Source organism: Hemitrygon akajei, chromosome 6 (assembly GCF_048418815.1).
Source record: "Hemitrygon akajei chromosome 6, sHemAka1.3, whole genome shotgun sequence".
Taxonomy (NCBI): Eukaryota; Metazoa; Chordata; class Chondrichthyes; order Myliobatiformes; family Dasyatidae; genus Hemitrygon; species Hemitrygon akajei.
Window position 1 is genome coordinate 48,202,842 of NC_133129.1, and position 23,408 is coordinate 48,226,249.

General features: G+C 39.8%; 1 protein-coding gene across 4 annotated transcripts in view; it reads left to right on the forward strand.

Moving 5' to 3' along the window:
• gak (cyclin G associated kinase) overlaps positions 1-23,408 on the forward strand; it is a 123,729-nt gene that overhangs the window by 53,206 nt on the left and 47,115 nt on the right. For all 4 annotated transcript variants that reach the window (XM_073048343.1, XM_073048345.1, XM_073048346.1 and 1 more), the window contains exons 12-18: positions 4,501-4,550; positions 5,212-5,360; positions 15,700-15,822; positions 18,428-18,561; positions 20,822-21,016; positions 21,895-22,012; positions 22,302-22,381. In XM_073048343.1, coding sequence (XP_072904444.1) covers positions 4,501-4,550; positions 5,212-5,360; positions 15,700-15,822; positions 18,428-18,561; positions 20,822-21,016; positions 21,895-22,012; positions 22,302-22,381 — 849 coding nt within the window. The remainder of the gene's footprint in view (positions 1-4,500; positions 4,551-5,211; positions 5,361-15,699; positions 15,823-18,427; positions 18,562-20,821; positions 21,017-21,894; positions 22,013-22,301; positions 22,382-23,408) is intronic.

Consider the following 23,408-nt stretch of genomic DNA (forward strand, 5'->3'; position numbering starts at 1 on the left):
TTTAATGTCATATCTTAAAATATTGATAACACTTATAATATTTAAATATATCACCATATGAGTGATTTAAAACTATTAGGTTTACTCCTGGTTTTAATTGGAAATGAAGCTATGCTCCAGTATTGCCTGTGTCAAGGAATATTTCAGGGCATGGCCTCTGCAGTGTGCTTCCTAAGGGTTAGTTGTGACTGATTCCAAGGCCTGTACATCTGGGTCTGGGGTGTGAGGGCAGTGACTTTGACCAGTAGGTTACAACCAGAACTTTCCAGCCCACTATGTTTGTTTAGTTTGTCTGCTCCTGAGGTGTTTTTTCAGGGATGTTTGGAGTGAGGAAGGGAGTGATTCTAACTTCTGATGTTGGTCATGACCATTCGAAAGCCCTGAACAGTGCATAGGGCAGTTTTCAATAAAATCACACTCTTTTATTTTAGCATTTACAGCCATAGGTTCTCAGTTACTTAAGTCAAATGCTCAAATAATTTCTGTCTTGGAGTAGCTTCAGTTTAATCTTGTTGGATGATGAGTAGTAACAAACACAACTTTAAAATTGATTTTTATGGAAGACTTTTTTTGTAGCTAAAAAGAATAGAAATACATTGTTTCCTCTGACAGTTACACAGAGGATTAATTGTACTGAGATCATTTTATAGAGTTAGGATCTACCTATAATACCAAAGGAGCCATTAATTTAATGTGTTGAGAATTATTTGTATATGGTGTGATAGGAAGTATTTGTGACTAATTTTGCAGGAATAAAATTGAAGATGAAATAAGTTTAAAAATAGATCTTTTTAAATTGGAATAAAAGGGAAAATATTGGGACTTATCAGCAGGCTTGGAGGTGTTTGAGAGGAAAGGAACAGTTAATGCTTTGGCCTTTCATCAGTTTTGTGTGACCTGTTTTGTGGTATTTAGAGTTTGACTTTAACATGCAGATCTTTATTCAGACTTGTCTGCTCTATTTAAATGCATCTTTTACAAACACTTGTAGCTTTGATGATTGATCTCATAAGTTTATTGTATTTAACTTTGTTTCTTTATTCTACTAATAGGGTTTCAGGTTTTTTGATTCGAAGCTCTTTTTAATAAAATTAAACATTACCAACAGGCGGTGCGGCATGGTAGCATAGCGCTCAGCATTATGCTATTACAGCACCAGTGACCTAGATTCAATTCCTGCCACTGTCTGAAAGGAGTTTGTAGATTCTCCCCGTGATTGTGTGGGTTTCCTCCGGGTGCTCTGGTTTCCACCCATGTTCCAAAGACATATGGGTTAGTAGGTTAATTGGTTACATGGGAGTAACTGGAGGGTGTGAGCTCATTGGGGCAGTAGGGTCAGTTAACCGTGCTGTATCCCTAAATCAGGGGTTCTCAACCTCGGGTCCACAGACTCCTCGGTCAATAGTAGGGGTCCATGGCATTAAAAAAAGGTTTGGAACCTGCTGCTCTAAATATATAAACAAACAATCTTGCATCTATATAGCACCTTTAATGTAGTGACATTTTTAAGGAAACTGAATAGAAAAGAATATAAATAAATGGATTCAAAATAGAAGTTGAAGGTAATGAGAAACTTTCATGGAATGTGAGCATTAGAAAATCCCAAGTGCATGATGATGGTATCCAACTCTCCAACCTTAACTCCCAACGATCTCTGATCACTCTTCACATTCCGCAAATCACCAGTCTGCTTGTTTATCATCTACTGGTAGGTGAGCACAAAGTTCCTTTTACTGATAGACCAATACCATTGTCTTTGTTTCCTGCCACAAAGTCTCTTTCTTAACAACTGGTTCCATGCAACGACTAAGCAGATTTGAAACTGAATCACAGGAATTTTCCTCCCTACTCCTTGTAACGTTCCACAGGGACTGCTGCTTTCATGACTCCCTGGTCCGTGTATGTGTATATACACACACACACACACCCACCCCACCTCTGCCCTTGCAGCAGATTTAACACTAGCCCTTACACCCCCTCCTTCAGACCTAATCAGACTTTCCAGGTGAGGCAAAGGTTCACATGTGTCTTCTCCAACATCTACTGCATTTCAGTCTCTCGATGTGGCTTCCTCTACATTGGCAGGACCAAGCACAGACCTGGCGATTGCACTTCGTTCAGAGTGGCCATCCTGAATTCCTGGTTGCAGTCTGTTTCAAATCACTCCCCATTCCCACCTGACCTGTCCATTCTTAGTCTTCTCCACTGCCAAGATGAAGCCCAATGCAAATTGAGGGACCAATGCCATATAAGCTACGTAGGTAGTTGACAACCCATGGCATGAATAATGCATTTTCCACTTTTGTAACTCATTTTTCTCTTTTCCACAGCACCTTTTTCCTTCTGATCCTCCTGTTCCCCATTTTTGTCCCCCTTCCCAGCACTCCCTTCACCCATTCTTGTCCCCTTCTTCCTGCTGACTTCATCCACCCACCACACCTCCCATACCATCAGCCTGAAGACACATCAGAGTTTTAGGAACAGCTTCTTCCCCTCTGCCATCAGATTTCTAAATGGATCACAAACACTACCTCAATAATTTTGTTCTCTTTTTGCACTAATTTAATTTAAATCTTATATAAATATTTGTTATTGTAATTTATAGTTTTTTTGTGTATTGCACTGTACTGCAGCTGAAAAATAACAAATTTCATTACATATATCAGTGATAATAAAACCTGATTCTGATTCATCACTTCCATTTTCTCTAATGTTTTTCATTTTCATCTTCTTATTTGAATCCAGCTCTGGTAGCACATCGTGTTCCTGTTTGTCTTCCCCTCCCCCCCCCCACCCCGGAAGCTATTTCCCATCTTCAGACGATCCACCATCTTGCTCTATCTTTTGATTTTTTTTTCACTTTTTCCTCTCTGTCTGTCTTTATCTTTTTCCAGTCAGAGAATGGTGGCATGGTAGCTTAGTGCTATTACAGTGCCAGCAACCTGCGTTCAATTCCATCAGGCATTTATACATTCTCCTTGTGATCATGTGGGTTTCCTCCAGGTGCTGCAGTTTTCCCCCACATCCCAAAGACATATGGGTAAGTAGGTTAATTGGTCACACGAGTGTAATTTGGCAGCCCATGTTCATTGGGCTGGATGGGCCTGTTACCGTGCTGTATCTCTAAATGAAAGAATAAAATACATCTGCCATAGCCTTGTAGCTAACTCTCTGCTCACCTTTGGTATCTGGCACCATCTGCTTGTAATCTTACACCTCTCCTTAGTCCACATATCACCTTTCTTGCCACTCCCCTTCCCCTCTCTATGTTGGACATTTTACCTCTCCACTCTCAGCCCTGATGGAATGTTTTGACCTGAAACATTGAAAATTTCTTTCCTCCCACCAATGGTGGTTGACTTGCCAATTTCTTTCAGAGATTGTGTGTTGCTCCACATCTGAGTATCAGCTGTTTCATGTTTATCCAGAATAAATGTAGGAGCTATCCATTCCACACTTTTGTTGGATTTTCAGGAACTTATTGATTTATAAATTATTTCAACATCACAGGTTTTAGTAACCTCTTATGATACTTCACCCACAACCTACCATCCAATTTCTTTCATTCCATTAGATTATTTTCCTACAGGAAAGGTGCTATGCAAATACAAGCCTGTTTAGTTCTGTTATTAGTTTTGGGGCATTTCCTTGCACCCGGTATTCATTAATCATCTTTGACCAGATTGGTTGAATTCATAAATGGAGAAATGTAGAACTACTGTATCAGACTAAGAATTATTTTATGATGCAAGTTTTCTTAATGACTTTTGTTCTTATTCTGATTTACGTTTATTAGTTCCATTAACTAATTGTTTTTGTTTTGGTCTCTCGGGGAATCTTTTCTTCCAAAATACGAGTCTATTTCTGCTCATTGAGAAAATGCTGAGCTGCAAAGTGATTCCATTTCTCACTGATTTTCCCTGTGGCAGTGTCACTACATTCTCATCACTATGTAAAATGGTCTAGTGGCTGAGTAAACCTGTCAGCTGCACATCTCTGGATCACTCCTGATCACAGTTAAAGCATCAAACCTCACTCAGAGAGCCCTGGAGGTCAGGATTAAATCTGGATCACTGGAACTGTGTCACAGTAGCTCTACCAACTGCATCTTGCTGAAATTGTGATAGAAGTAGATTTAGTGGTAGTTTTGATAATAGGGATACAGGGAAATGTAGTGGAAAAAGACTACTGGATTGTTCATTCAAAAAGTGGCACAAAAATAACATGGTCTGTAACATTGGCTACTTCTGCTGGAGCTGTCCTTTAGGTGTTAATTTACCAAGCAGTAACAATAACATCTGAATAATTGTATTTTCTATCTGTTTCTAAATGCAAACGTATCCTTGTGTGAAATAAATGATTACCTAAGATATTGATTGTACTCTCCAAGCTAGTGCATGATTACCTCATTCTGCAGCATGATCCTAGCTATTAGTTGTTAAATATTTCTTTGTTTTGCAATATATTCTTATGTGTCACTATTATGCTTTTTTTGATCAGTTATGCTAAAGGAGATTTGGACATTTCGTACGTAACCACAAGAATAGCTGGTAAGTCAGTAATCCTTTGTGTTTCAGGTACTAAATGTTTCATTAACTGTTTCTAAACAATAGATTTAATTTTCCCTTGAAAGCTAACTTTTATCTGAGTTACTTGTTCATGACTCAGACGTAATGGGATAGCAGCACTTTCCAACAGACATTTATTTACTATCATGAAATGCACTGTTATGATTATGATGTGACCCAAACTTTCTGGATATTCCATTAAAAACAGAAGACTTTCACTTCTCAGTGTATTGCTTTAACTCAATTTAATATTAGAACTTTGGTTTGAAACCTTAAAGAGACTTTGTGTGTTACTCATGAAATGTTGATCTTGTGTGACCACCCAGCAGTTGAGGAAAATAGTGGGAAAAGCTTCTGAAAACATACAATTATTGCAATTATGATTGTGAAGAAGGTACAATCAGATGGTGATCCACATTTAGTAGATGCAGAACTATCTAAAATAAGAATGGAGTAATAATTACAGAGTAGTCATTCTAATTACAATTTTTAGATAAATGTTTTCCATAGAGAATAATAGACACCTAGGAGTGCAAATCAGTAATCTAATTAATGTGTTCTGATGTCATTTAAATACATTGTAATTTACAACCCTGCAATTTGGTGTCAAGTATTTGTAAAATATTTTTTATTTTCCCTACAGTCATGTCATTTCCAGCTGAAGGTGTTGAGTCAGCAATCAAGAATAACATTGAAGATGTCAGGTTGTTTCTAGATTCCCGTCATCCAGGTCACTACGCTGTATATAATCTGTCGCAACGATCCTATAGGTCTTCCAGATTCCATAACAGGGTATGTATAATAAAGGTTAAAGTTACCTATGGAAATGAGAAATATTCAGAGTGCAGATGTAGACTTCTGAGCAAATGTGAAATTTTATTCTTTTCTTACTGGTGGCCTCTGTTCTGTATATTCTGTTGTTAAAATTAATTATTAATATGGTCAAGTAGCTGTATCTTTGAAATTTTGGGTTGGGGAAGAGCCCTACAGAAAGATTCATTGTGGGCACTTTTCAATATTGGAAATGTTGGGGGGGGGTTGTTGGTGGGGGAGAGGGAGAGGGGGGGAGAGAGAGAGAGAGAGAGAAAACACACAACAACAACAACAACACTGGTTACCCAATTTGTTTCTGTAAATCCTTCCTCAGATTGTCAAATTCTGTACACATTGGTGAACTATATCAAAAAGTTAACTATGTATTGATGCTAAGAGTTTACAGACATGAACTATGTCTAATGTTGTTTTACATTAGATTAAAATTACACAATAGAAATATGTTTTGTTATTTTTACAAATTGAGCATTAAGTGTCTTCAGTTAAGGATTATTTCTAGAGGTTTTTTGGCCGTGTATTTGGAAGGGGAAATGTTATGCCTTCTGTTTTATTGACAGGTTTATTGTTGCTTACTCTTGAAGTTGGAAGCTGTTGTGTAGATCTTTGAGTGTTTTGGCAAAACAGGTTATTTTGTGCAGGATTATTGCCTTAACATTGAGCGATTCACTGTCTTGCCTAGGTTGTCACTTTGATCTTCCTTTGACTTTCAGAATCAGGGTTCATATCACTAGCATATGTCGTGAATTTTTTTTGTTTTATAGCAGCATTACAATCAAATACAGAATAATAGAAATGCTACAATTTTCAATAAGAAGTATATGTATAATTTTAAATTACACGTAAGGTGTAGTGCAAAAAGAGAGCAAAAAAATGAGGTAGGTTCCATGAAGTCATTTCTATTCAGAGGGGAAGAAGCTGTTCCCGAAACAGTGAGCACGTGTTTTCAGGCTCCAGTACAACTGCCATAATGGTCGCAATGAGAAGAGGGCATATCCCAGGTGATGGGATGCCACCTTCTGAGGCATCACCTTTTGAAGATATCCTCAGTGCTGGGTAAGCTAGTGCTCATGATGAAGCTGGCTGAATTTAGAACATTCTGTAGTTTTTCCCATCCTGTGCAGTGGCCCCTCCATACCAGATGGTGGTGCAGCCAGTTAGAATGCTCTTCACAATACACCTGTAGAAATTTGCATGAATCTTTGGTGACCTACCGCCTGCTCAAATTCCTAATGAAATGTAGCCGCTGTTGTGCCTTCTCTGTAGTTGCATCAATATGTTGGAATCAGGATTAGTCTTCAGAGACATTGATACCCAGTATTCTGAAGCTACTCACCCTTTCCACTGCTGACCCCTCAAAGAGGAGTGGTGTGTGCTCTCTCAACTTCCCCTTTCTTGGTCTTTCTGATGCTGAGTGCAAAGTTGTTGTGACACCACTCAACCAGCTGATCTATCACACTCCTGTATGCCACGTCAGCACCATCTGAAATTTTGCTCACAATAATTATGTCATTAGCAAGTTTATAGAACTGTGCCTAGCCACAAGTCATGGATGTAGAGAGAGAGTGGAGCAGTGAGCTAAGCACGCAACCTTGAAATAGGCCAGCAATGAGATGTTACTTCTGATCTGCACTGACTCTGGTTTCCCAGTGAAGTCCATTTGCAGAGAGAGGTATAGAAGCCCAGGTTTTAGCTTGTTGATTAGAACTGAAGGTTTTTTTCCTGGTTTAAGATGACGCTACCGAAGATGTGTGACAGCTGACTGGTAGTTCGAAAGCAAAGGAATTGGATTAAAACCATTATTGATAACACTTTTTTTTGAAGTAAATTTTGGTAAACTACCACCGCAAGCAATGAAGAAGTGGGTGAAGACAAAGTGAATTTTTGTGATGTATCATACTGGTGCGCTGCAAAATCAGCGTACTGGGAGCTGGATACATGCTTGTTGGAGTGAACGATTTGGATGGGAGAAGACAGAGCGGAAGAGTTTTGATGCCCTTCCAACTAATCCAGGTACAAGGTTGGATTGCTCTAAACGCCCAGCTGAATTGCAGAGGGCGAGATTGAGAACGGCTTCTTTGGCAGCGAAGTCCAGGTTCGAAGCAAATCGATGGGTGGCTTGTTTGTTCAAGGCCCAGAGTGACTCACTGCAGCAAGGCCCGGGTCCTAATACGAGGTACAATCCGCTCTTTGGACAATCTAAATGCCATCTCATGTAGACTGGAAAGGCATGGTGTTGAGAGTTGGACAAGGTTAGATTGCCCTGGGTGGCGAGCTGATTTGGAGAGGTCAACAATGGCTCCTTCAGCAGCAAAATCTAGGCCATTAGCGATTCGCCGGCAGCAGGGCCCGGGTCCTGCTGCGAGGTTCGGACAATTTAAATGCTGGCCCAGATAGTTTGGGGGCTTCTCTGTCCATGATACTAAGGCTGTGAGACTGCCCCGGCTGCTGTGCTTTGTGTCTGTGATCATTGCTGTGATTTGCTCTTACTAATATGATGAACTGAATACTGAGGCTTTGGGCCTACTTTGGGCTACTCCTGGAGATTTGCATCTAAGGACTCAATTTGGTTCGGAATGCTGTATCTGCACCCTTCTATTGTTTATATGATTTGTTTTGTGTTTTTTCTTTATTTTCTCTCTCTGTGGGCACTGGGGTGTTGGTCTTACTACTTTTAATTGGGATTTTTCGGGTTCCTTGCTTTGCAACTGCCTGTAAGCAAACAAATTTCAAAGTTGTATAATTTATACATTGTTTAATAATAAGGGCACCTTGAAGGCATGATTATGAGCTGTAATCAATAAACGGCAGCCTGACCTAGGTATTGCTGTTGTTTAGGTGGTAAAAGGCTGGGTGGAGAACCAGTGAGATTACATCCGCTTGAAGACCTGTTTTGGTGATTGATAAATTGCATTGAGCCCAGGTCCTTGCTTAGGCAGGAGTTGATTCTAGCCATGACCAAACTCTCAAAACACTTCATTACAGGAGATGTGAATGCAACTAGGTGATGGTCATTGAGGCAGTTCATCCTGTTCTTGGGCACTGGTATGATTGACCCTTTTGATGCAAGTGGGAACATCCAAATACAGCAATGAGAGATTGAAGATGTCCTTGAACACTCCCACCAGTTGGTTGGCACAGGGTTTCAGTGCCCTGTCATCAGGGCCTAATGCCTCGTGTGTTCACCTTCAGGAAGGATGTTCTGACATTGGCCTCCAAGACAGAGATCATAGGGTCACCAGGTGCTACAGGGATTCCTGCAGGTTTACTTTTATTTTCTCTTTGGAAGCGTGCCTTAAAGGTATTGAGCTCATCTGGGAGTGGAGCATCACAACCATTGATGGTGTTAGCTTTTGCCTTGTAGGAAGTCCTGGCCTACAAACCCTGCCAGAGCTGACGTGCACCTGTTTCTGTCTCCAGCTTCAATTACAATTGTGTGTTTTTTTTGCTCAAAGTAGTCTTCTGTAGGTCATACCTGCATAACTTGCATAGTTTTGGATCACTTACCTCAAGTACCACAGATCTAGCCCTCAGCAGACTGAATCTCCAGGTTCATTCACTGGTTTTGGCTTGAGTTGGGCAGTATGATCTCGAAGGCATATACTCATCTACACAGTTCTTGATGAAGTTGGTTGCTGAGTACTGTCCCGTCCACCTACTCAAAGAGGTCCTGTAAGTTCTTCTCTGCCTCCCTTGACCATACCTTCATCAGCCTCACCACTGGTGCTGCAGTCTTTAGTTTCTGCTAATATGCTGGGAGTAGAAGTATAGCCAGGAGTTTAGACTTAACACAGTGTGAGTGTGGGATGGCATGGTAAGCATTCTTGATGGTGGTATAACAGTGGTCTGGTCCCAGAGATGATATGTTGGTGGTAGTTATACAGAGACTTATTCAAGCTGGCCTGGTTGAAATACCCTGTAATGATAGGGAAGGCATCTGGGTGCACTCTTTCATGACTGTTGAAAGCTCAGCTTCTTCAGTGTCTGCCTGGCATTGGCTTGAGGTGGAATGTACACTATTACCAAGCTGATGGCGGGAAACCCCTTCACCCTCTCAGGTTGGGTGAGCAGATCTGAGACAGAACCGCCACATATGTGCACCACAATGAGTTAATCATAAAACATACTCTACCTCCACACCCCCTGAAAGTCTTGTCTTTGCGAAGAATGGTAAAGCCATCGGGCTGCAGTGCAGGATCCAAAATGGTGGGTGTGTGCCATGTTTCCGTGAAGCAAAGTATACAGCAGTCCCTGGTGTCACTCTGGTACTGCAATCTTGTTCTGAAGATTTCAGTTTTATTTTCCAGAGATTGTTTAGAGAGGTGACCTAGTTATTTCTTTCCATTATTTTGCTGATAAAAATGTCTCTGGATTTTCTTATCCAAATGGTCTAAATAAGGGTTGGGTTATTTTCTGTAATGAAGTTTTCAATGTTAAAAGAAAATGCTGGAATTTTATGATTATTTGTGGTTCTACCAACTGTGGATATGCAAGCTATGGAATTTTCATTTTTTTTTAGGAATTAAATTATGCCATTTTTTAAATCAAAGATGGATTAATAAGAGAAAGAGAAACTGAAGTTTCTATTTCTGTGATAGTTCTGTACAACGAAACTGACTTCAGGATATCCCAGACAGGAGCAAATCTGCAGATGTTGGAGGCACACACAAAATGTTGGAGGAACTCAGCAGACCAGGCAGCATCTATGGAAAAGAATAAACTGTCAAAGTTTCAGACCAATGCCCTTCATCAGAACTGGGGAGAAAAGAGATGAGAAGCAATGAAGGGTCTTTTTGACTGTTTACTGTTTTTCATAGATGCTGTCTGGCCTCTGAGTTTCGCCAGCTTGTGTATGTGACTTCAGGGTATTATAATTTGAGTTTCATCCTTTATTCTCCTGACATCTACATATTACAGGCTAATGGGATTAATAAAGATTGGTATGGTGGACCATTTCTGTTCTCTACAAATCTATGTCACCTGTTATTGATTAGGAAAAGTTTCTCACTAATTCTGTTCCCACAATTGATTAATTTTGTCCATCACTGCTCATATGACTGACTAGCAATAATAAAAGGAGTGCAGCAATGTTTTGCCAGACTAATTTCTGGGATAGTGGTTTTGTTGTATGAGGGCAGTTTCAGCAGACGGGTCCCAGATATTTTTGAGTTTGGAAGAATGATAGGTGAAAATTTCTTGTAGAAAACAAAACTGCAAGTTTTGGAATCTGAAACAAAAGCAGAAATATTGGAAGAACTCAACCAGTCAGGCTGTATCTGTGGGAAGCTAAACCGGTTAATCAGAAACACAAGAGATTCTGCAGATGGTGGATATCTGGAGCAACACACACAAACTGCTGGAGAAGTTCACCAGGCCAGGCAGCATCTATGTAGTGGAATAAACAGTTTGAGGTTTTGTGCCGAGTCCCTTCATCAAAGCTGGGGTTAGAGTAGATACTTTAGTTTAAAAGTGGAGATGGGGGGAGAAATGAGGCTCAGTGTTTAACACAATCATTCTCGTAGTTCTGACTGAAAAGCTCTGGGCCTCTGTGACTTCCTAACCAGAAGACCACAATCTGTGTGGATTGGAAATAACATCTCCACCTTGTGACAATCAACATTGGCACACTTCAGGGATGTGTGCTTAGCCCACTGCTCTATTGTCTCTACACCCATGACTGTGTGGTTAGGCACAACTTACTTGCCATCTCTAATTTTGCTGATGATACAGCTATTGTTGGCAGACTTTCAGATGGTGATGAGAGGGTGTACAGGAGCGAGATGTATCAGCTAGTTGAATGGTATCACAGCAACAACCTTGCCCTCAACATCAGTAAGACCAAAGAACTGATTGTGGACTTCAGAAAGGGTAGATGCAAGAACACAACTAGTCCTCAAGGAGGGATCAGAAGAGGAAAGAGTGAGCAATTTCAAGTACCTGGTGTCAATATCTCTGAGGATCTAACTTGGACCCAACATATTAATGCAGTTACAAAGAAAGTATGTCAGTGCCTGTATTTCACTCGGAGTTTGGGGAGATTTGATATGTCACCAAAGACACTCACAAATGTGGAGAACATTCCAACTAGCTGCTTTACCATCTGGTATGGGGGTGCTACTGCACAGGATCAAGATAAGCTGCAGAGAGTTGTAAACTTAGTCAGCTCCATCATGGGCACTAGCCTCTGTAGTTCCACGATATCTTGAAGGAGTGATGCCTCAAAAAGATGGTGTCTATCATGAAGGACCCCATCACCCAGGTCATGCCTTGTTACTTTCAGGAAGCAGGTACTGAAGCCTGAAGGCACACATTCAGTGATTCAAAGCTTCTTCTCTTCTGCACATGATTTCTGAATGGACATTGAACCCATGAAGGCTACTACCTCACTATATATTTTTTAATTTCTATTTTTGCACTACTTATTTAATTGAACTATTATATCAGTATTACTGTTTCTGTTGCAAGCTTCTTGATGAATTTGACAGGGAGTGTGCAGGGTTGATGTTTCTCCATGCTGGCATGTATAAAACCAGAAGCCGGTCACAATGTAAGGGGCCAGACATTCAGGACAAAAGTGAGAAAAATAAAGTCTTCCTTGGAACCTGCTTCTAAAGAGTGTCATGCAGACTCATTTGGACAATGTGTGCAAGACAGGGATGAATGATTTTAACTATTAATGGATAAAACAGTTTTATTTTTAGTGCAGGATAGTGGCACTGAGGCTAGAAGATAGCCACAATCTTGTTGAATGGTAGAGAAACACACAAGGTGCTGGATGATCTATTCCAATTTCTATTCCTGATGTTCTTTGACTCAACACACTCTGGTCTCCTCTTAGATCAGTGCCTTGCTGGAATATATCTTTCCTGTCAAATCTAGAAGAAGGAAGGTTGCAGTAGATGTGTGGAGAATAATTTGGTATTCGGGTAAATGGACACTTGATGTTTGCCCTGGATTTGATGGGTCTGAGGGCCTGTTTCCATGATGTAAGGCTCTATAATTCCCAAGAATTCTTGGGTTTAAATTTCCTGACTAGTAGTTAATCATTCTTTTGAATGAAATGAAGATATAAGAAGACAATCAAAAAGTTAATATCCTGGCATTTAATCTGTACAATTTTGCATTTGCAACACTTTTAAATTAATGTTTAACTTACACAAAAATTGCAGTTCAATCTGAGATTGGGATTTGCTTAAATATTTGTTACAGACTGAATGTTCTCATATTAGATCGGTTGTATATATTTTGCAGAAAATTAGAATTTACACCATAATGGTTTTAAAGGTGAGAGCTGTGTTTATCAAAGTTCAAAGTAAATTTTATTATCAAAACACATAATGTCAGCAAATACAATGCTGAAATTTATTTTTATGCAGGCATATTCAGCAAATCTATAGAATAGCATAACAGGAATAATGAAAGATGAGCCAGAGTGCAGAAGACAATAAACTGTGCAAATGTAAATATAAATGAATAGCAATAAATAACGAGAAGATGAGATAAAGAGAACTTTGGTTGTGGGAAACATGCAGCATCCTTTAGACCCCAAGATGTCACAAAGCATTTACATCAAGCTATGTGTTCTTAAAGTGTATTTGCAATTGAAATACTGGAAGTTTGGGAGCTTATTTGTAGATCCTACAGATAGCAATGAGGAAATGACCATGTATTTTATTGATATTGTATAAAGAGTAAATATTGCTAAGTATAATAGTGCTCTGGGAACTCATGTATATAACAGTGGGCATTTGGCTTCTGCTTAAAGTTTTACCCAAAGGGCAACACCTCAGAATCCAGCACATTCTCAGTGTTGTTTTAAAGCAGTAGTTCCTGCCATTTTTGAATGGAAGTTTTACTTGGTCATCTTCAAGTACACTTAAATACCGATGATGTGGTTGGCCATTTCTTTAAAGGGATGAGTCAGTCAAATGGATTTCTAGGGAGTTCAAATAGCCTCCTACTGAGGCAGCAATTGTATTGAGTTTTTTGTGGACTTTTCTAGCTAAATCCCCTCTTTATTAAAGCCTCGTATATACCATGTTATTAGAAAGCATCGAAGCCCAGTCTGGAAGTCACTGCTCAGAGCAACAGCCTTGGATTGTGTTGAAATCTTTTACATTTCACCTTGAATATATCACCTTTTGACTGCATGGGCAAGGATACTGGAATTCAGCACTGATGAAACACATTTTTTTCTAAAAGTATATCCAATCATAGAGTCATACAGCACTGAAATAGGCCCTTTGGCCCAACTTGTTCAAGTGACTAAGGTTTCAACTAAACTAGTCTCATTTGTCTATGTTTGGCTCATATCCTTCTAAATTTTACATGTACCAGTCCAAGTATTTTCTAAACATTGTTAATGTACAGTATCTGCTTCAATGTCTTCCTTTGACAGCTCATTCCACACACTGACCACCCTCTGGTGAAAAAATTGTCCCCCATGTTCTTATTAAATCTCTTCCCTCTCATCTTAAAGCAACACCTCTAGTTCTTGATTGTGTGCATTCATCCTATCCATGCCTCTCATGATTTAATGCAGTTTGCAGTGGGCTGATTTGTTATGATGCTCTTGGCCCTTTGTTCTCATCGTTCCCTATATTTTAAAAAATAAATTGTGGAAAGAATTTACATCTGTCATCCTCTGGAGAGCTCACATCACCTCCTCCACGTCTTGAAAACTGCCAACATCCTACAGTCACTATCATCTTGTTCTTTCTGAGCTTCACAGCTCTCTGGTGCCTGCAGATTTCTCTGTAATTACAAGCACAACCCTGTTGGTATATCAAAGCAGCAGCCTCTATCACATGTAGTGGAGGTTGGGAGAAGGTGCCACCAGTTCCCAGTGTTACGTACCCCGTAACTGGGTCACTTACCAGCAAAGATAGAGAGGTCAGTTGAAGTCTGATGGTACTATTTTTAACAGTATTTATTGATTAAAAAAATACACAAAATAATGTCAATGTAAACATGCAGATAATATACGTCGTCAATACTAAATCTAAAAGCACGGGTATAATAATAATCAATAAGAAATAGCTCTATCGTTGTCTAGGGGATAACGTATTGTCCGATGGAAATATAAAAGTCACTCAGTTCATTCAAGCTGCAGCTTTTGGGTTGGAGAGAAAGATGGGTTTAAAACTTGCCCATTCCTTTTATGATGTCAATCCTTCAAGAGTCGTTGGGAGTTGGTTTCCCCGTTTTTAGCTAAAAACCTTTCGGCCGTGGAAAAGGGCCCACCGATTCCAGGGCAAATGGAATCAGACGCACGTGGCCTTTCCCCTGGTTTCTTGCTATTACGGGATCGCTGGCGTTTCTTCTGGTGCGTCTGAGGGGCTGTTCCCCAAACCCTCTTTTATCCTGACTCACAGGGTCTCAGATGTCAATCAGGTTGGGATGATGCAATCCCTCCACCAACCTCCCCCTCGTTTCATTGCCTGGGGCGTCGATGCATCGTACAGGATGCAATACACAAGTCCGTCTCCAAGAGACAATAGCCGGCATCAATGGGTCCACCTCTCGGAGACCAAGACACATTCCAAAGACTTGTGGATTCTGCATGTCTTTCTCTCATTTCCTGGGTCTCCTGAATGGACTCAAAAGTGATCTTGCGATTCTCACAAAGGAGGGGGCTACCCCGCACCCTTCGGCCCCTCCGAGCTGTGGTAAATTCATAACACCAGCAATGGCCACACTTACATTGCCAGCAAGAGGACAGTCCTGATCATGTTGCTTGCCCAGCCTCAGCCCTCACAATGCTGTTTCTCCACAGTGAGCTGTGAGCAGATTGTGTGTGTGTGTGTGTGTGTGTACATGCCCTTAACTCCTGGTGGAGTCGACAGAGCGCCATCATGACAAGCTTTTTGCACTGATCTTTTTGGTCATTGTACGGCATCTGAAACCTGGCGAGGTCGAGTTGCTAACACTAAACCCAAGCACAGATGAAGAGCGTGCAAAGGAGCCGGCTGGATCCGAACTTGGGACCTCTCGCTCCAAAGTCCAGCGCTGATGCCACTACGCCACCTGCTGGTTAGCAGATTATTGTTGTGTTAATATCAGTGGAGAAGGTGGGCTTGGTCCAGTTTCCCAGCATGACAGCCCTGCCAGTAATTCAACTTCAGGTTACTGCTATTCCTGCTCTCTGTAAGTGAGGTACTAGTGGACACTTGTATTTTCAGAATCTCTGAGCAAAGTTAAACTGATTTAGCAATATTTAGATTCACTGTAATATATAACACTGGTTTCAATAAATACTAGAGTAGTTTTTAAAGTATTTACTCTGTTTTTGAAATCCCAGGTTTCTGAATGTGGTTGGCCAACAAGACGTGCTCCAAGTTTGCAAAATCTGTACAACATTTGCAAGAATATGCACTTGTGGTTGAAGCAAGATCCAAAGAATATTTGTGTTGTCCATTGTCTTGTAAGTATTGCAGAAAATAGTTTCAGTGACATTTATTTATTTATTGAGATATAGCTCGGGAGTAGGCCCTTCTGGCCCTTTGTCCCATGCCACCCAGCAATCCCCAGTTTAATCCCTGCCTAATCACAGGACAATTTACAGTGACCAATTAATCTACCAACTGGTACATCTTTGGACTGTGGAAGGAAACCGCAGCACCTGGATGAAACCCACATGGTCATGAAGAGAACTTGCCGGCAGCAGTGGAAATCAAACCTTGGTCACCTGTATTGTAAAGTGTTATGCTAAGCACTACACTACTGTGCCTTCCCTACAAGGTCCAGAAATCTGGGTCATTCAAAGTAAATTTATTATCAAAGTACATATATATCAACATAAACAGTAAAATACAAGGGAATACAATAGAATCAATGAAATACTGCACACAAAGACAGAGAAACAATGTGCAAAAATTGTGCAAATATGAAAAGAAAAATAGTAGCAGGTAAATAAGTAATAAATGATATTAAGAAAATGAGTTGTGGAGTCCTTGAAAGTTAGTCCATAGATTGTGGAATCAGCTCAGTGTTGGGGTGAATGAAGTTACCGGCTCTGGTTCAAGTGCCTGATGGTTGAGGGTAATAACTGTTCCTGAACCTGGTGGTGTGGGACCTGAGGCTCCTGTACCTCCTTCTTGATGGCAGCAGCGAGAGGAGAGCATGGCCTGATTGGTGGGGTGTTGAAGGCCCTTTGATGGATGCTGCTTTCCTGCGACAGCTCAGTGGAGGGAGGGCTTTACCAGTGATGGACTGGCTTTTCTGTTCAAGGGCATTAGTGTTTCCATACTAGACCGTGATGCAATATACTCTCCACTGGGGATCTAAAGAAGTTAGTCAGAGTTTTAGATGACATGCTGAATCATCACAAACTTCTAATAAAGTAGAGGCACTTTCATGCCTTCTTTGTACTGCTACTTATGTTTTTAACCCAGGACAGATCCTTTGAAATGCTAATACCAAGGAATTTAAAATTGCTGACCCTGTCCATGTCTGATCCCCATATGAGGACTGGATCATGGGCGCCGTTTCCTCCTCCTGAAGTCAATAATCAGCTCCTTGGTTTTGCTGATGTTGAGTGAGAGGATGTTGTGGCTTCATTCAGCCACGTTTTCAATGCTGATTCGTCACCATCTTTGATTTGGCCAGTGACACTGGTTTCATTGGCAAACTTAAATATGATATTGGAGCTGTACTTAACCTCACAGTAATAAATATGAAGTGAGTAGAGCAGGAGGCTAAACACCACCTTGTGGTACCTGTCCTGATGGTGATTGTGAAGGAGATGTTGCCAATCTGAAACGTCTGTAGTCTGCAAGTGTGGATATCAAGGATTGAAGCCAACATAGAAATAAATGTTATTTGTTGGTGTGTAATGGGTTAAACTCTGGGCCTTTCTGCAATCTGTTGAGGGGCAATCTAAAAGTAATTCCAAGTGGGACAAAATAATATTCTGCAAACTTTCAACCTTGCTTCAAGCTGTTTAAAGCAATTATTGTTGGTGGATCTTACAGTGCAAGCTCTACTCAGATAGAAATTGGAAGTACTTCACAGATGAAGATGAAAGTAGTCCCATTCCCAATTGGGCATTTTTCATTTTGAGCCAAAAATTCATTTAAACATTTAATTTAAAACATTTTACTGTTGAAATAGGATCTAGTGCTTTCCCAGCATATATGACAAATACAATCTTCTTTGGCTTCCAGCTGGTATCGATTTTAACTGAGATTTTGATGAAAATCCTTGCCATCTTCATCAGGGATGATGTCGGGGCATGTCTAGTCCAGTGGTATTTATACCCTCCATTGCCTGTACCTCCTGATTGGTTAGTCCTCAACCAATCATGTTTCTACTGTCCCACCTTGTTTACAATAGAATTCACAATGGCCTTTGATGGCACAAAACTATTGTGCTGTGCCATTGGCTTTTGGGACTGCCTGGTGAAGGAAGCCATTAAAATAAAACTAGAAGGAAAAGAATTTTCACAAAGATGAAAATCTCGCTCTGTGTAAGAACTGGAATTCGAATGAAAGCAAGTTGGGACAGTAGAAACCTGATTGGATGAGGAGGGATGGACAACAGTGCCACTGGACTAGACATGCCCAGGCATCAGCCCTGATGAAGATGGCAGAGTTTGTCACCGAAAAATTTGGTTAAAGTCAGTACCTGTACCCAGTTGGAAGCCAGAGAAGAGTTTATTTGTTATCTTACTGTTACTTTTAAATAAAAATAGTTGCCTTGCCTGTCGTACAAACGTGCTTTATGTTTATTAGAAGTCTGTTTCAATCATGATCATACTATAGGAGATTGGTACTGATTCTCGACATAACTGAAAGATGGAAAGTTTTGTAGACTACCCTTTGTTCGTCTTCTTCTTATGCTCTTTCTTGTAGTTAAGGTTGAAAGATGCTAATGAGCTTAGGAGGAAGTTATTACTCTATATTGTGCCAGCAACCACAGTCCTTGACTGGTATTCAAAACAAACTTGAGATGTGCTCCAGTGTATATTAGTTACCTAGAGCTAGATAGTATTCACTTTTTTGAAATTTTATTCAATTCTTTCACAATAGGATGGTCGAGCTGCATCTGCAGTGGTCGTTTGTTCTTTCCTCTGCTTTTGCCGTCTCTTCACCACAGCCGAAGCTGCTGTGTACATGTTCAGCATGAAGAGGTCACCACCTGGTATCTGGCCTTCTCACAAAAGGTACACTTTGATTTTTATAAGATAAAGTTGTGCAGAGGACAATGTCATCAGATATTGTTGGAAGAACTAATACAGTTTATTGATATATTAAAGAGAATGTACTGTGGTTATCACTGTTAACACGAAGAGTGCGGCAGTGGTGGTTTACTGCAGGAAGGAGGCCAATTGACTTGACAACTACAGTGAGTTATTGGCTTTAGGACAGATATTTATTTATTTACAGTGAATAATGCAAGTTTGTTAGAATAAAACATATTTCCCAAAATGTGTCAGTACAAAATCATGAGTACCCATTTTAAGCTAACTTTTGATTGGCGAAACCAATCATATTGCCACGTAAATGCAGATTATTTATCGTAGAAATACAGAAGTTATTATAGAGATACAGAATTAGACTATTAACAAATCCCGTTTTCAACTAGATTTTTCTATATAAATTTCAAACCCATAATTAGAAAGTATTAAAACTTATTATATACAAACAATTAAAAGTGCAAACAATAATTTTGTTTTCTTTTAACACAGGTATTCAAACAAAATAAACTTGACTCTTTCATGCCAAAGAAATTGTTCTCATTGACAAGTCCTCAGGTCTTGCATCATTGCTCTAGTTAGCATTATTAGTTTGCATTTTCGTTGGTATTTCAGTTCACATAGGTGAGCCTCTAGGATATAATATGCGAAATGGTTAGCAAACATTTCTATTATTGTGAACTTGCCACTGTATGTTTCATTAGTATTTTACTGTATTTCAAAACACATAGCATCACCTGGTATTGGAACTGTTTCACAAAAGGTTAAAATAGCCAAACACTCTTTCTAGAAATAAAAAGTCATAGAATCATGGTTGTACAGTTGGAAACAGGCACTTAGTCTAAACTTATCCATGCCAACCAAGGTGCCTTCTTTAGTTGGTTCCATTTGCCTCCATTTGGCCCATGTCCCTCTAAATCTTTTCTATCAATGTACTTGATCTTTTAAACATTACAGATTTCTCTGGCTGCTCCATTTACCCATTATCTCTGTATGAAAAAGTTCCTTCCCAGGTCCCTTGTACACATTTTCCCTCTTGACTTAAACTTATCTAGTTTTCCCTACCCTGGGAAAATGACTATGACTGTCCACTTTATCTCGACCAGTCTGGATTTTATAAACCTTTATAAGGTCACCCCTCAACCTCCTATACTACTCCCTTAGACCACCCTGTCTTTCCTGAAAACTCAAGCCCTCTATCCTGGCAACAGCCTTTTGAATCTTTTCTGCAACTTTTTCAGCTTAGTCATACTTTTCCATAGCTGGGTGGCTAGAATTCAATGCAATATTCCAGGCACAGTCTAACAAACACCTTGTAAGGTGTAACATAACGTCCTAACTTTTCTACTCAATACCTCATTTGATAAAGACAAGGATGCCATGTAACTTCTTCGCTACTTTGACTACCAATTCCATCGGACATTTTGCTCCCTTCATCAGCTGATCTAGATCTTGTTTTGAGGCTCATAGATAGACAGTTGCATGACAGATCCAGAGAATGGAAGAGATTTGGAAAATAAATCTGTGTGCTCAAATAACAGAGCGGACTCGATGGGCTGAATGACCTAATGCTGTCCTGATGTCTTGCCGACTTTATACTGCAGATTGGTTAGATAAGGAAACCTGTGTGAACAGGGCCTATCTGAGTCCCACTTTGGCTCTGCAGACAAAAAAAAACCTAGAGAAGTATGGAATCAAGTATACTCTGAGTTATGAAAAGTTTACAAATAAACATGTGACTATTACAAATATATAAGCAAGTGCAAAGAGAGCTAAAACGTCACATAAAAGCATAATAAAAACAACAATCTGGGCCCAATCCAATAGAACCTTAAAAAAAATGAGAGACTGTACACTTAATATTGTAATGCCTGAAGCATTGAGGAAGGAATGTAGAGAGAGCTAGAATAATTAAAATGTATCTGATTCAATGAGATTTGGAATGAAAATATAAAAAGTGATGTAGGAAATCAAAGAATTCTGGTTATGAAGCCATCTCACTTCATATCTAGTTCTAAAAAGGAAACAAATAAATCCTCATGTTATACTGAACAATCTTTTAATGTCAGTAACAATTATTGTTACAAGCAATGGGAAAGCTGAAGTTCCAGTGTTTCATTCTGTAACTAAGTGGGTAAAGGACACTACCTGCAGTTTATTATCATGTTTACATGTGTAGTTTACCACAGTTTTTTCAGTGCCTGTCCCCTTCCTTCTCTGCTTATAGATACGTGGAATACATGTGTGATATGATGGCTGAAGAGCCTATAATTCCACATAACAAATCCATCCTGATCAAGTCGATTGTGATGACACCGGTTCCTTTATTTAATAAACAGCGTAATGCTTGTCGACCATTCTGTGAGATATATGTCGGTGATGATCGAGTGATGACGACTTCTGAAGAGTATGATAAACTGAGGTAAGTGCAGATTAACCGGCCGGTGGTGTAGTGATATCTGCACTGGATTTTGAGGCGTGTGATCCTGGGTTCAAATTCAGCTGGTTTCTTGCACGCTTTCCATCCATGCTGGGTTGAACTAAAAACTTGGCCTTATTTTAAAAAAAACAGACAGAAATGCTAAAGAAATGGCAAGGTGGCCCCAATGCGTCACAAGGTATGGAAAAGAACAAAAACAAATACAGATTAGTTGTTATACAGTATCCACAACTGTTTCAATACAGTTGTTATGATCACTGGAATTACAAAGTCATTCAATTATAATTTGCCTATATTACTGTCACATGTATTCCTTATGCCCTCATCTAGTCTTGTTAGGAAGGGTCAAAGTTCAAACCCAGGCAATTATCTGAGCTTGGTGCCTTCCATTTCACACCTGATCCTGCTCGTTAGCCTTTGATTTCCTTCTCCCCTCATCCTTCTGTGTATTAGCTTGGGGTGTATCATAAGTTTATATGTTACAAATATAAGTTGCTGTGTTGAATCAAATTAAAGCAGCTGGGCCATTCATTGGCAGCATTATATCAGCTGGAAGGAGAAAGACTGGCATGGGTATGCTCATATCTCCTGTTAGCTCTGGATGGGAAGAGTTTGGGCTTAGCTGTGTTCACACCATGGAGGAGCATGCAACAAATTCTATATATCCTAATTTTAGTTGTCACAGCTGGACAATGCAGCCTGTGTCATTAATGAAATTGTAATGAGGCAGTGGATTTTCCAAACTGGAAAATAAAAGATGATACCATAAGCTTTGTGACTAAGTGATTTTTAAGATTACTGCTTAAGTTGCAGTTTAATATATTGTAGATGAGCAATTACCTGGAATTTGTTTCTTACAGGGAATTCAAAGTGGAAGATGGCAAGGCAGTAATACCACTGAGTTTAAGTATCCAAGGTGATGTCCTTATTGTGATCTTTCATGCCAGATCAACACTTGGAGGAAGACTGCAAGCAAAGGTAGAGAATGAGCTATGTAATAATTGTGGGAACCTGATGCACTCTGTAATGTTGATGCATTTGAAGAAGAGATGAGTACGTAAAAATTCATTAGCAGATTTGTTTTTACAATGGATCATGGCTTTGTGTTCCCGGCAAGATGTGCTTTTGTAGCACAGCATTGCATTAATTTCAATCAATGTTCTAAACAGTGTATATTGTCCATAATGGACAAGAAGATCCAAATCATGCTTGTGAGAGATTAATTGATTGCATGACATCTGCAAATTGGTTGACCATTTTCTTTCAGATGACTTCAATGAAGATGTTCCAGATTCAATTCCACACTGGATTTGTGCCCAGAAATGCTACCTTGGTCAAATTTGCAAAGTAAGTCTTTTTATGTTTGTTTACTTGCATAAGAAATTTCTAGTAGTGAAGCTGCTGATCTTTGCATCTAGTGCCGCTTGAGGATTTGTAGAAAATTATCCTGTTGTAGGGTTCACTTATAAAGGCTGTCTGTGTCACAGTCATGCACTTGCCATTGACTGCACATAATAGGTGTAGTTCTTTGTATTTAATCCATCTGGGAAGGCATCCTGTTATTTCAAGTGTCAAAGAGATTTTAGTTTTTTCAGTCAGTTAGTGAACTTTCAGGCGTGACATTAGGTCATCATAAGTTTAATTTCCCACTGCTGTCTGTAAGGGGTTTGTATGATTTCCCTGTGATCATGTGGATTTGCTCTGGGTGTTCCGGCTTATTCCCGCATTCCAAAGACATATGGCTTGGGTTTAGAACATTGTGGGTATGCTACGCTGGTGCCAGAAGCATGGTGTACCAGTTTCTTCCCCAAGCTATCAGACTCCTCAATACCCAAAGCCTGGACTGACACCTTGCCCTACTGTCCTGTTTATTATTTATTGGAATGCCCGCACTGTTTTTTGCACTTTATGCAGTCCAGTGTAGGTCTGTAGTCTAGTGTAGCTTTCTCTGTGTTGTTTTTTTTATTACGTAGTTCAGTCTAGTTTTTTATACTGTGTCATGGTCCTGAAAAACGTTGTCTCATTTTTGCTATGCACTGTACCAGCAGTTATGGTCGAAATGACAATAAAAGTTGACTTGACTTGACTTGTTGACATTTGCAGGCTGCCCCCATCACATCCTCAGTATGCGTTGGTTGTTGACACAAATTACACACTTCGCTGTATGTTTTGATGTACATGTGTCAAGTAATCTTTATCTTTGTTTGAAGCTACAGAAAATATATGCTTTGGAAGAAGGTGGTGAGCTATGCCTCAGTTATATTGAAATGCACTGTCCATTTTATTTCACAGTTAAGTTTATCTTTAAAAATCCATGTGAGGCCCAAAGCTTTTCAACAACTACAATTAAAATTACCCAGGAATTATCTTAATA